Source organism: Pseudopodoces humilis, chromosome 1, assembly GCF_049639895.1.
Source record: "Pseudopodoces humilis isolate 2021_Gansu_Grassland_sample_001 chromosome 1, ASM4963989v1, whole genome shotgun sequence".
Taxonomy (NCBI): Eukaryota; Metazoa; Chordata; class Aves; order Passeriformes; family Paridae; genus Pseudopodoces; species Pseudopodoces humilis.
In genome coordinates, this window is record NC_142200.1 from 106,432,470 (window position 1) to 106,446,867 (window position 14,398).

The 14,398-nt window shown below is 36.9% G+C and overlaps 1 protein-coding gene across 2 annotated transcripts in view; it reads right to left on the minus strand.

Annotated features, from left to right (window-relative positions):
* AVL9 (AVL9 cell migration associated) overlaps positions 1–14,398 on the minus strand; it is a 41,080-nt gene that overhangs the window by 6,384 nt on the left and 20,298 nt on the right. For both annotated transcript variants that reach the window (XR_015773200.1, XM_005519047.3), the window contains exons 5-14: positions 14,109–14,198; positions 13,674–13,740; positions 13,004–13,044; positions 11,848–11,886; positions 8,401–8,470; positions 7,254–7,801; positions 4,283–4,417; positions 3,267–3,486; positions 1,754–1,871; positions 986–1,039 (exon numbers count right to left, since the gene is read on the minus strand). Coding sequence is in view for 1 of the 2 variants with exons in the window: in XM_005519047.3 (XP_005519104.1) it covers positions 986–1,039; positions 1,754–1,871; positions 3,267–3,486; positions 4,283–4,417; positions 7,254–7,801; positions 8,401–8,470; positions 11,848–11,886; positions 13,004–13,044; positions 13,674–13,740; positions 14,109–14,198 (1,382 nt within the window). In the remaining variant the exon portion in view is untranslated. The remainder of the gene's footprint in view (positions 1–985; positions 1,040–1,753; positions 1,872–3,266; positions 3,487–4,282; positions 4,418–7,253; positions 7,802–8,400; positions 8,471–11,847; positions 11,887–13,003; positions 13,045–13,673; positions 13,741–14,108; positions 14,199–14,398) is intronic.

A 14,398-nucleotide genomic window follows, 5' to 3' on the forward strand; every position in this document is an offset into this window, starting at 1 on the left:
AGCAGAAAAACAGAATACACCAAAACCAAGTCTAGGCTCAGTTTGCAAAGGCAAGTAATTTTGATGAGGATCTGGTATCAAAGTCCCACCTGCAGAATAAAGGCACTGCTGAAAAAATACTTATTATCAGTAAGCATACTAAGAACTACTGGTCCTTTTACACTGATGTCACACTACCCAGAAGAGTTAGTAACTCCCCTTTCAAACAAGGGGACAAAAACAGGCCAACATTATAGACACGTCCAGAGCTTTCAAATTAAGATTTTGTGGAAAGATCATCCATTAATAAAAGACAGAGAGACTGTTGTTTTATAGTCAGCACAGCTAAGTGAGAAAAGAATCCATTTTTCCTGGTGAATAAACCCCAGGCTGAACTCTGGCTTCAGTTAGGGCTGAACAGCTACAGAAAAAATAAGTACCACTGAGTTTTAGACTTGAGCTTTAAAGGCAGCAGTTGAGATCAACTTAAGGTTCAGCTGAGTCTGGTACAATAAAACTATGCTAAACTCATTTGAAACTTGTAAATTCAAGGAACTGAACCACATCTAACTAGGCATACAGTGAACTTCAAGTTTCAGAACAATGTTGTATTAAAAACCAGCTAATTAGAAAGGAAAAAAAAAGCTATTTTCTCCTAATAATGAGACCTTAAGTCAAATCTCTGATAGAAGTTTTAACAGCTTTAGCTGACAAATTAAAAGTACAAAAGCCTTATAATTGCAATGCAAAAACTCAAGGCTGTATTATGTAAAGTACAACACAAAATAGTGCATTTGCCTTTTTTTCTTTTAAAAAAATTATTTATTTCAGCCAAATATCTCATCTTTAGATCTGGTGCTGTTTTGCAAGAGAACTTTGAGTATAGTTTCACGAAGATGGCCAGTTTGAATCCTTACCTTGTTTAGTTCATGATAGCAACAGTTACACAGTTTTAGATATTTGACCACACTTCTAAAAAATACAAATCAAAGTACTATGTACTTACTGTGACAACCTTAACTTAACATCTGACACAGAGTATTGTCCCTGGAATGGATGGCTAGAAGAGGAGGAAAAACAAAAAACCCCAACACATTAATTTCTTTTTCATTATGAATCTGTAACACACAATTGTTAGCTGTATTCCCCTCTGACTTACAAAAAAAAAATGTTTAAAAAGTATTTTGCAGATATACTACTTCACAGAAGTCTGGGATGCAGTGACTATTCAATGAGAGATTTCTTATGAACTACCTGAAAGGTGCCTTCTATTTACAGATGAGATATTAACAACCTTTTCACACTAAGTCCAAAAGCACCTCCTTCCAGCAACTAGAAATCACAAATAGAAAACCCTTAAGTAGACAAAAAGAGCTTTGTAGGTCTAAGGAGAAACCTTTTTCAGACTACAGCAACTGACAAAGTGAAAGCAAACAAAACTCCCTGCAGCAGAGCAATAATCCGCACTAAACAGAACACATGCACAGCCAACAGTGGTACCAAGCCTGGCACTGTCAAACTTTTCAGTGAAAATACACACAAAACAGCCAGCTCCCCTCCATCCCACCAGTGACAACCATAGACACAGCTATTCCCTGCACACCTGGAAGCAATTAATAAAAAGCAGAACCATCTGAGGACAATTCTTGAGGAATGACAAACTTTCTGTAGCTGGGACAGATGACAATCAACTTGTTCAAATTTCACTTCTCTTGACTCTTTCTTCATGAAACTACTGCCCAGAATTAGAGTAAATACTACTAAGTTTCCTTACCTCGAATTTACCTCTGCAAGAGCTGGATGTTTGTTGCTATTCCATACTCTGTAGTTGTGGGTATTTTTCCAGGCTGTTACAAATGCTGTTCCAAAGTCTGACAAAATCTTTTCATTGTCTGATAAATTAAAATAAAGACGAGAATTTGAAGAAATTCATTAGAGATCTAATAACTACAAGACTAATTACTTTTTGTCTTGTAAGAAAACTTTTATTTTTCCAGGCTCTTATCAAGTCAGTAACAATTAAAACTCCAGTACTAAAACCTGGGTACTTCAAAAATGGTTTATTTTTATTTTAAAATGTCAAATGCATATAGTACCAAGACAAGAGGGGGGGAAAATAGCCCAAAAAATTACTTTTCTTATTTTTAGTTCATTTGTAAAGCTCTAAGAGCTCAACTGTGAAAAAAAAAAAAATATTCCAAATATACGTATCTTAACTTTTTCTCTGGGCAATGACAGAAAAGGGAACAGAATGGTCACATAGCAACCAAGAACAAAAACAGAATTTGCACTGGTCTTAGTAAGATACATTGGGCTTTGCTGTACTGCTATTACTCATTCAAGTTTAATAACTCCCAAATCCATTCCAAAACTGCAATAGGAAATACTGTGGAATAAACTTTATCATAACAACAACCCCTTTAAAACACTGAAAAGTATAGGAAATAATTTAACAGCCAGCCAGTTAAGTAGTATGAGTTCCCAGAAAACCCTGATATTTCATATCAATCTGGTAATCCTCGTAAAATATTAATTTTGTCACACCAAGAACTTGGCATCTTCCAGACTTCAAAATCAGGTTCTCAATCCCATGTTTTCTCACTTATACCACAAAACAAAGTCTGAATTTAATTGGTGTGAATAAAGAAAAATCATTATGAAGTTAACAGGGTGAGTGCAGGACAAACTAAACATTTTCCACAAACTAAAAACACTGATTATTTTATTAGTACTCACACAAAAGGTTGGAACATAGAGAATTCCTTCTGAGGTAAAGCAAAAAATGTTGAGCTCCAGGAAAGAAAAGCTAAAAAGCCTGTAGATTAAACTTTTCACATATGTGAATCCCTACTAAGAACCATGGCAAGAAGGGAAAAGAGCTGGAACAGTCTAGCAAAACTTCCTGATGACAGATGCTTAACTTTATGTCTTCTTGAATCCAAGTAGATTCCCAAAATTAACTTCAGGTTGCAACACAGTCTAGAAGACACTCAGATTTGTAAGTCTCATCACATACAGTGACAAGGAAACTACTTATGAAGAAAACTCAATTAAATCAAGGAGAAGAAGACATTCTAATAAGTAAGTGTCTGTAAGACTGTGAACTAAGGATTAACAAGAAGCTTGTCAAGAAATAACAAGGATAGCCAAAGACAACTGAAAAAGCAGCCTAAAATGAAGCTTTAGGTAGAGGGAGATGCACTGACAGACCACACATCAACAGCAACAGAACAAATGCTTGACATGTCCACCCTTATCTCCATCCCTAGATAAGGTATCTGTTCTACCTGGTTGCAGCACAGCAGCAAGCAGTGCGTGAAGATAAGCACTGAACTGAGCCCTGATCCACTCATCTCCTCCTTCCCATCCAGTGCCATCAAGGAACACATCATCTCTGTTCTCAGTTACATGCTTCACCAAGTAATCTGAAAATCTTAGGTCAGCAGTTGTTGGGTTCAGGATCTTCCGCAGTTCTGGATCATGGATTTGCACCTGAGCATCTTCTATCTGTTTGAAATAATTCCAAGGGTAAACATTTATCTAAATAAAACTGCTTACACAAACTTACACTACAACATATTGCTACCTAAATCTAAATCCTCATTCCCCAAAATACCAAGAAGAAACAAATGGCCAAAGAAACAATGAACTAACCGTTCTCAGAAAGTCAGATACTGCTCTGATTTATTCAGAATTCGATCATTTCCCTGGCACACAGTAAAAGCTGTTTATTTGACAGGATTTGGCAGAAAGTCTGGCAGTGGAAGTATGGTGCTCTTTGATTACCACCTCTTAATTAATTAAGTTGATTACCTATAGGGAACCATCTTAGGTTACCACATGCTGATTATATAGTTGTGTCTGTTTGCTAGAAGTGACACAGTGGGTGTTTTAGATACCGTGTTTTCACTCTCCTGATTAAATCAGAGGGAAGTCAAATCAGTACCTGCATCTGATTCTCATCTGCAAGCACTTATTTTTGAAGACCTCACTACAAAGCCCAGAAAAAGCCCATTACATGAAAAATTAAATTACATACCAACACAAAAAAAATTAACAAGCACCCTTGTGAATTCAAATATTAGATACATATAAAAACATGGACAATAATTTTGCACAGCTTATCTAATCCTGTCCTCTCAAGTCATAGAAATTTAACAATCTTCTGCAGCTGAAAATTTATTTTTATTTATATGAAAGGGATTCAAAATTCAGGCATGCAAGTGAAACTGGAAAGCTACATTTAAAATAGAACCTCAGCTCCCCCCAACTTTCCCCCCAGCTCAAATGCCAAGGTCCGTACTTCCACAATTGCATCACTCAGGTGTTTCTGCTGACGGAACAGGATATTGGTAGCTCCCGCAACAAAGCCACGGACTGTCACATCCGACAGGAGATGATGCTGCTGCAGCGCCATGTACGGCAAACAAAGGTACCCCTGGAACAACAGAGACATTCAGAGAAATAATTAAAAAAAAGAAGTCCCTGTATTCAAAGGTTTTCCTAGTACAAGCCAGCATATTTCACCCAGAATGAACCTTGGTTATTATAGTTTCAGCCACAGTCATCTGTTGTTTTGCTACATGACATTTGCAAAGCGAAGCCACCAGATTCCACATGAATTAAATTTTTCAAGAGATTGTGTTGCCTTTCAGTCTCAGGATTGAAACTGAAATCCAAAGCCAAGGACAAGAATTAAATGTGTTTGTAAGGCAACAGAATAAGCAGTATGACAGCAATAATAAGCAGCAAGAATGAGGCCTCGTGTCAGCCCAGAGACAAGAAGTCCATGGACATAAGGATTCATCTCTCCAGCTGCCCACATGATGTCTTCTGGTAGTTGTGAGGCACATAATGCAGGAAAGCTACAGACAGCTATCCACATTTTGTGGGTGGAGATTTCCAGACACCAGAGATAGCAATCAATTTTTGATAAGTATATGCAACCCTGCTTTAAGAAGGAGCAGAACAGAAAGCAACGTAGTGTGCTTTTTAGCCATGGGTTTTAGCTTCAGGGTTGTAAGTTAATCTAGTATCCTACACTCCAATTAAAAAAAAAACCCAAAACATTCTGAAAAAAGGCTCTGAGTTAGACATTGAGGGATTACTGAGAGGCAGATGTAGGTAAATTTCTTTTTAAACATAGGATCAACATATCCCTAACATGTAATCCCAGCTGTTCAACAGCGTAAAACCCAAAGCAATTTATTCACTAGGGCTAATGGCACATTGGACAGAAACAAAGAGCACACACACTTTATCACCCAGTACATGGTAATTGGAAACATATGGAAGAAAGGAGCATAACTACTCCCTTTTTGTTATATTAGACACAGGGATGGCCTTGGAGATGACAAGCACTTATCAGCAGAAAACAAACAGCCTGTGTCAAAGGAACGACAGTGCTTTGAAATAAATCACAAACCTAAAATGTACAGTTTTCAAAAAATACGGCTTAAGAAGCAGGAAAAGGAAGGTTTAATTACTGTATATTAAAGTAGCAAAGTCTGGGAAATCTTTCACTATTTGAAGTATCAAATGCCAGTTTACAAATGCACATTTCTAAGTACAACAACTTCTATTTGAATAAATAAAAGAATTATTTAATTCTTTTTTAAAAGAGTGCAAATGAAACGACTATTAGATCTTACAGAACTGGTACTAAATAAACAAGTACCACAAGCTATTTTCCTTTATGCTCCAGGTGTATCCAGGTGTACCTGGATAATGTATTATGACACCTGGTAAAACCTCCTCCCATTCAAATTTGTCAGATTTATTAGTCTTTCCATGGCATGGCATAAAACAACCCTGAGTTAACAGCTCTGAATCAGAAGTAAACTTTCCCAGTAAGTGGTTAAAACTGTAACTATGAATCAGATTTTTCTGCTAACTCAGACATGCAAAGCTTTTTCTGCTTTAATTACACTGGCTGAACTCAAGTGAAAAGTGCCTTTGTGAAACAGAAGGTAAACATGCAGAAACTGTCAGCTTCCTTAAAATTCTTTTCCATTTGATGAGCTTAGCAGCAAACAAAAGTTTGCACTTGGAGGTCCCCTTATCAATTATTTTATTCTTGCTTTTCATCTAATATTTTCAAAGAACTAGACTAAATACAACTTACAGGCTATAGTGCACATTAAGCAGATCATAAGGACAAACATCAAACGCAGATCTTTGTTGAAACAGCATTTCTAATGGTGACATGAAGCAATACAGGGCAATGACATTTGAGCTGCTCACTTGGGCCCACACAATGTACTGTTTCCAATGAAAACTACAGTGAGAAGCTTAAAAACAATCATAAAATACAATATTCTGCAAGGAAATGCAAATAAACCCCTGCAAAGGAAGAAAAAACACTTTGAACATCAGCAGCTTGAGGAAATAAATCTGAATCTTCTATCTTCTACTATGTGAAAGCGTTCATAAAGACGTTTATTACACTAAAAACAAAACAATGAAATGTATTATATAACTTCTTTTATTGATAGCAGTAGCTTTAAAAGGGATACATTTTACCTGGTTTTTATGTGAAATGAGCCCTACTATGCAGCCCTGCTTACCAAACCTATTGCTTGTTATTTGACTATGCCTATCAGAGTCCTTAGAGATTCTGGAATAGCTGGAGTTCAGTTAGGTATCAGTGCAAGCTTAAAATTCAGCAGCTCAGCACCATGCACAGAGAAAGAGACACAAACAGAAAGAGTTATCATGGAGAGGAGAGTGAAATTTCATCTGACATATTTTTTTATGCCTGCATATATGTATATATGCATTTATATACACATTTTGTGCATATATACACATATGCATTTAAAAATACATATATAGCTATAAATTAAAAGAGGAAAACATAGACTTAGGTGTCAGCAAAGCTAGAGCTTTCAGAGTCTTTGTTTAGATTAAGGTATCTAAAGGCTTCTGAAATACTCTGATCTGGCCCTGTGTAGGTTAGATCACCAATTCCTCAGAGTAAAAGAAAACTGTAGTTTCTGCTACATACAATTTATTAACCACAGTGGGGTTGCAGGTTACCACCATGCAAAACTGTAAAAAAATTGCAAACTGTATTAAAGTATAGGTATGAAAGCAGAATGCAAATAGGCATGTGCACAACCCTCTCAGGCCTTTCCCCCTGCCTAGGAGGCCATGCTAACACGTTTTGTAGTACATTACCGTCCACCTGGAGTTGAGTAACCAAAATTATTACCCACTTCTGGGAAAAAAAAAAGTCTTTATGAGTTACCAAGTACCACAAAGAACATACTCACCTTTGTAAAAATAGCCAGTGGCATCCCATACTGGTCCTCTTCCAACCCAGACACCAGTCCTTGAACAAGCACCGTGTGCCCTGTGTTTGCCTGGGGCTGCACAGTGATGGGAAGGCCTTCAGAGCTCATGCTTTTGCTCCGAAGATTTTCCACCTGTTCCGATGCTGGATTCTCACGTTCTCCTTCTTTCAAATTAGACTCCTCCAAAATGCTGGGATCTAGGGTCTCCCAGTCACTTTCTGAGGATGCTGGAGAAGCACGGGAAGGAACTTTCAAGCGCTGCACGGTACCATTGGAGGACTGAGCTCCATTGCAAGTCTTCTCAGGTTGGGAGAAAGGCACATTTGCTTTTTGACCTTCCAGTGAATTATTTCCTGCCATCTTCCTGTCTCCCTTTCCCATTCCCAAGTTTCCATCTGAAGCATCAGCAGCAGACACAGAAACATAGTCATCTAACCGTGGTGTATTTTCCTGCAAGCCAGCATCCTCTGATATGCTCTTTCTTGGTCTGTACTGTGAGCAGTCACTAAGACCATGTTCAATCATACCTGGAAAGAACAGCACACACAAATATCTCAATCGAAATGTAAGCGACTTTTGTGGCAAAAAAAAAAAAAAAGTGCTCTTGTGTACATAGAGGGAATAATGTATTTTAAAACACTACTCTGGGGAGGCAGCAGTGTGCTAAAAAATCCAAACCCAAACCCTACACTCTCTCTCCTAAAGAATCTGCCCTAACATTTTGCTTTAAGAAGACTGGTAAGAAGCTAATGATTAGCACGGTTAGGGGTTATGTTTGGGGTTTTTTTGTTTTTTTAAGAGCACATGTGGAAGGAAAAGCTGGTATTTTGGGGTTTTAAGGAACTCAACAGGAATGTGTTACTCAGGGGGCCCATCCATGTTACCAACAGGAAATACAGAAAATCCAGTGGCTCCAGTTAAGCACAAGAAATAACCCATAAAGTGCAAGCAGTAAGTGTTAGGGGGTGTGTGCATAGTACATGGACATGCACACAAGTCACCCATTTTTCAGGAAGCATATCAACTTAACTTTCTTATCACATGAGTTGATTTCCAAGTGACAGCACAACCTATCTCAGTTATCACCAGAAAGCATATAAAAAGAAGTTCAAACTTCTCTTCTTACCAGGAAAGAGTGACAAGACTGTCATCAGAGCTCCCACCAATCTATTTACAGGAGAAATATAAAACAGCACCTGGTGGCAGGAGGAAGGGCAATGGGAGAAAGAGAGAATGCAAGACAGGAAAGGGGGATTAGAGAGGGGAGAATGAGAAAAAGAACATTACACTTATGCATGACAAATGACACATGCAAACTATTCAAGCCACTGCTTTTTATGTTATATTAGAAAGTCTGCTTATAAACAAAACTTCCTACAACAGTTCAAAGTAAGTATTTAAATATGTCTACAGAATCCTTATAAAATATTTGTAATACATGTTATATATTTATGTATATATACATGTGTTTGTAACACACTTCTCAGTTATTCAGAGTTTTCTACTGTTTTTTAAGATTTTTTTTTCCAAATTGATCCAATTACTGAAGAACTGACAGAAAAAAAGTTGTTCCTAGCATGCTGCATAAATTCTTGGTCATTTGTAGCACATTAAATCCTCTGTTATAAATCAAAGAGGCCAAATAATATCCATTCCAGAACCACTGATACAAACCTATGCAAAAACATTTCTTTTAAAGAGATTCGTTAAGGATATGTAGATAAATGAAAAACAGGATAAATGCTGCATGCATTTTTTACAGTAATATTCATATGCAACAAAAAAGATTTTTTGGAAACAGAAGACATGAGTGATACTAACTTTGGTAATGCACTTAAGGCATAACATGGGAAAACAGAATCTCCTTAATTAAATCAGAGACACTGGAATTAGTAAATTAGTCAGGAATTCAAAAGGGGGTGTCAAAGGCTAGCAATGAAAGAAGAAACAGAAGCCAGACTGAATATTACTACTGGAATTTCTTCAAAATAGGTCCTTGGGGAAAAAGGGGGGGAAAGGAAAAAAATCCAAAACCCACAAAACAATCCAACCCCAAAAATTCCCCACAAAAGTAAACTTGTTTAAAAATGCCATTTTTATATCCTTAATTAGCACAATACCTGTAAAAAAACATACATGAGCATTAAGAGGAATCAAGAATGCAAAGGAATACAGAATGATCTAACTTTATGACTTTGCAGTCCAGTTTTACAGGCATATGATGTAATTAAAAGTTCAAGTTTGTGGATTTAGTCTTAGTAAGAGACTTCTGCTCTAAGACAGACACTTTAGAAGAGAATGGTGAATAATAGCTCATGTCCTACTAGTATTTGCCAGTCTACAAGCTAGTGAATTGATGGAGTAAAGAGAAAGACCTACACAGCCTTAATGCAGGCCAAATGATATTTAATGGTACCTCAGCTGAAAACAGACTATATATTAACCTAAACATACTACAAAGAAAAACTGTACAAGATAGGCGAATTCAAATTGCAACAACCACTGAAAATGCATGATGAGAAGAACAATCAGCTCATCTGTGGAAAGTCTTGGTTCTCAATAGGAGTAAAAATATGTAACTTTAAAGATGCTGCTTTATAATGTATGTATGAAAAATGCATGATATAATAGCACTGAACTGCAACAGAAAGCCTATGATACTCCCACAGATTCTCAGCCACCACGCATTCTTAGCCAAGCTTATTTTTTGGCCTACAGAAATAATTAAGCCTATAAAGAAGTACCTTTTTTAAAGAAATCTATTCCAGTCTAGGTTTTTGTTTGGGCATACCACTTACTTAAGGTAAATACTTTTCTCTATTTGTTTTTTCAGGTCCCTCTGCCATCTTTCTGTCTAAAAGGATGCACAGCTCCTTACCCTTCCCAACCCCACTACATGTCCCACAGCGTTTACATCAGCAAACTGGGTGGTCCTGGCAGCAGAAATGGAAAGGATCACCATCTGGAAGTAGTCTTTCAGCCTAATAACAGCTGAGAGGTGAAAGAAATTCTTTTAGCCTGTGGAAAAACATCAATCAAATTGCTACGGATTAAAGGAAATTAGTCTGTGGCATTTTTCAGATCAAGGAAAATTGGCATTACGAGTGGCTTCTTGCATATTATATTTAAAGTCTTTGAACATACAGATTCCCACAGTTATTCTGAAACCATAACATTTGCCAGAAAACAGGCAGTGCCTGAAAACCAAAACTTTCTTTTGAAATTGCAAGTGTTGTCTTCCTGTCAGAGCTTAGGGGAAAACAGACACAAAGGAACCTGCAGGTTTGTTCCATAAGCATTCAGATACTTTGAAAACAATTTCATATGTTTGAATAATGTGAACACACTAGGGAAATACTTCCTCTCCTCTCTTCCTGTGCATTTGTGTCTTGTGGTTTGAGCAGTTTCAGAAAAGAATTGTAGCTCAGTGAAGTATTTTCTTTGTATATGTCCAAATGCTGAACTGATCTGGTGACCCCTACTGTGCCATAATTGTATTTTCTCAAGTGTACCTTTTGCATAGCCTTGAATATAGGCATCTTCAGCATATATTCTCATCAACAAATACTGAGAACAGTCAAGGTATATCTGACTTACAGAATTAAGTGACAACTGCAAAAGCTTCAGAGAAGCTGATACATCTATTTTAAAACTGAATAGCATATTTACTGCCTTACGAAAGATATCTAGGTCTCAGATACAGACTCAAAAAACACCTCCACAACTGTTTTGATAACTTATAGATTAAATCCTACAGACTTTCCAGCTGCAGCTAACAGGAAATTCTAATGCCTTCCAAGTACTCTGAAGTAGCTGGGTTAGCTGGGTTTTAGCAGGTCTGCTGAAGAAAAAGTAGCATTTGGGAAACTGAAACAAAGCTTTAAATAACATTTTTAAACAAAAACAAAATCCCTGCATAATTATGTCTGGCAGCTGATACACAGTCATTTCACTCAAAGTTCTTGCTCTAGGGCATTAATATGAACACAGAAGAAAACAAATGTCTCGATTTCACATCTACTTTCATATTTTGCATATTACACTTAAATTACTAAAATAGCATGGCTTCTGAGGCAGTAAGAAAGCCCAAAGCAAGCACTGGGCTCTAGAATTCAGCAGTTATTACCTATTTATAATCTGAGTTCAGGCTGACCTAACAGATACAGCTCTTTTCATTGTCTCCTACAGGTGGAATTCATGTCTGAAGGACACTTCTAGCACTTCTTTCCTTTGGTCTATTTAAAGCCTGAACCAGAAGTTTTACTGAATCTCTGTAAAGCTGTAAAGCTGCCCTTTTAGGTACCCATATCTCCTATCAGTTCCTCCACACAGGTACCTATCTGCCTATTTTACCTACTCTGGCTGTGACAGCAACTAAAGAAGCAAAGTGTGGACAGAATACAAGTAGACGCAAATTTACAGGTCAACACACAGTAGTTTCTTTTAGCCTAATAATCCAATTTATATATTGATGCACAGTTGTTGATGTGACTTCAGATGCTTCTATTTTATAGATGAAAAATGTTTAACAGCTGCATTTCTATTTAAACTGCCTCTGCTTACAAAGTATTACCTTTTTCTCTAGAAGAATCAATTTAAAAAGGATCAAGACCTGAAAAAAAGTAGAAAGAAAAAATATAGTGAGTGAACCACTGCCATTTTTCAAAAATAATGTGCAAGCATAATCTCTTATTCAAGGTTTTGTTTTAATCACTGCAGAACAATCAAATGACCAAAGGCATTTGACCAGTGAAAACCAATTTTCCAACACCCTTTCTCCACCTGAGCATCCATTCAGAAATAGCATGAGATGAAAAAAAACCAAAAAACAACCAAAACTTCAATAAACAAGAACTGTGTAATTTGAATCATACATAGCAGAAAGAACATGTTGTGCAAGTCCAAATTTTTGAAAAACAATAAACTGCATAAATATAAGATTTCCTACACAGAATCACTGAAAAAAAAAATCCAGCAAAATACCAGGAACAGTATCCACCTCACCCAATTTTAGGTTATCTACAGATGAGGCACCTAGATCAGAAGTGGCTGTCCAGACTCTGTACACTCAAGGAAAAACACAGATGCTTCTGGGTAATGATTGGCAGACATCTGAAGTCAAACAAAAATGAGTTGTACCCCAAAAATCTACTAAGCAGGTGCACCATGAAATTCAGATTCTCAGAGTTGTTTCCTTAATGCATCTCATTTAGTAAGAGATTCTAAATGCTATTTGTACTTTAGTTATAGGATATACATTCAATTTGAACAGAAATTAGGAAAAAGAAGAAGAGGTCCAAGTCTCCTCAGGTGCTATGATGGCAGGAGCCACTGAATGTACAAAACACAGGGAAAAGGCTCCAAGTTGTGTCTGTACAGACTTTAGCAGTAGTTTTTTATCACATTCATTGAACGAGAAACAGGGAATAGAAACAAGGTCACAAATGAGATAGCATTTGCACTTTGGGACAGGACTAAAAAATGTCACTCAAACCTAGAAATCTCCAGGAATCCCTCAAGACTAAAAAAACTCCTTAGTTTGGAATGTGCTTTCACTGAAGTTAAGCAGGTAGAATGGGAGGGAAAATTCAGGAGGCTGTAACCAGCAGTCCTTAGGAAACAGTCTTCTTACTCCCAAGCTCAGGTACATCTAAATATTCTGTTCCTCACAAAGCATTTTACTCCCCAAAATAGTGCAGTCCTTTTTATTTCTAGTAGAGAACACCTACCTTGTGTCTAAAATGGAGAACAAGATCCCGAGGAGACAGACCTGAGGCAACAAAAAGAAAGCAATTATTACAGTTCAACAGCTGACAGGGATACTAATTTACTTCTTGTACCATTTTTCAGTGTGAGGGAATCCATTATGGATTCTGTGTAAACCTGGTTATTTTAACAGCAGAATTCATACAATTTCCCACCCCTCCCAGCAGGAGCAAGAATTCATCGACAATAGAGACAATAATAACATGAATAGTTGTGCTGTTGGCTGCCACGCAGCATTAAGGAAACACTGAGGTAAATACTACACTGTGCATTCAGAAAACACAGGGTCAGAACTGAGTGGTGAGATATACTAAATAACAGATAGATGCAAGCTTAAACAATTTGATGGTGTGGCGTGCTCAATCTAAAAATTAAGAAGGTATTGTTTACCAAAAGCAGATGAACAGCTGCTAGCCAGACTTTTAGGTCAAGGAGTAATACAGCTTTCAACCTGAAACTAACTCCTATTATGAAAGGAACACTACATTTTCCATTTATTTAAATCCATTAATAAAGAAATGCAGACCTCTGGTGCTTAATCTGTTAATGCACATAAACAAATTAACTCAGGAGAGGCATGTGTTGTTTTGTGTAACATCATCTCTACTGCCTTGTACAAAACAAGTCACTTACCAAGGTAAACTTGTGACCCTTCTAAAGAGGTATTGCCCAAGGAACTATTCATATGATCATAAAGTTCCTACAAAAGTTAGAACAAAGGCAAAAAAGAAACCCAGAAGGTGTTAATGGCACACAGTCACACAAAATCCAGAATAAATTAAATTCACTTATTCAAGGATTTCAATGGCTTATTCCAGAAGGAAAGCAAAATTTTACTAACAGAATCAACAGAGATACAGACTATCAACCACACTGGTATCTCATAACAAATTAGAAAGTTGGCTCTCTCTCAGATTAGAGTAGTATATTTAGTTCATGTTAAAGTGTTACAGGAGCTGAACAACTGAATGACTTATGCAAAAGGAATATTTGAGCACTAAATTAAGATAGTAAAGTTTGTGGCCGTACACTGAAAGCTGCTGTGTGTGGATTTTACTGGAAAGTTACCTTTAGAATTGAAATTTGTGAGAAGTCTTTTTCTTCAAAATATGCATGTGTGATGAGTTGCAGCTTTGCCTGAAGTAACCCATACAAAGGCTTGGAAAAAAAACAAACACAAAAGCAAGTGAATGAAACTATTTAGTCACTTATTTTGAACTTTAATCTTCTTCCATGCTTATCTTGCAATACTGACACTTTATTATACACAGAGTTCATGGATGAGCAGTCCTCACTGGCTAACTCCCAGCACCTTTCTCCTGTGCTCATTTTAAATGATCAGAATTTTTTTTCCTCAT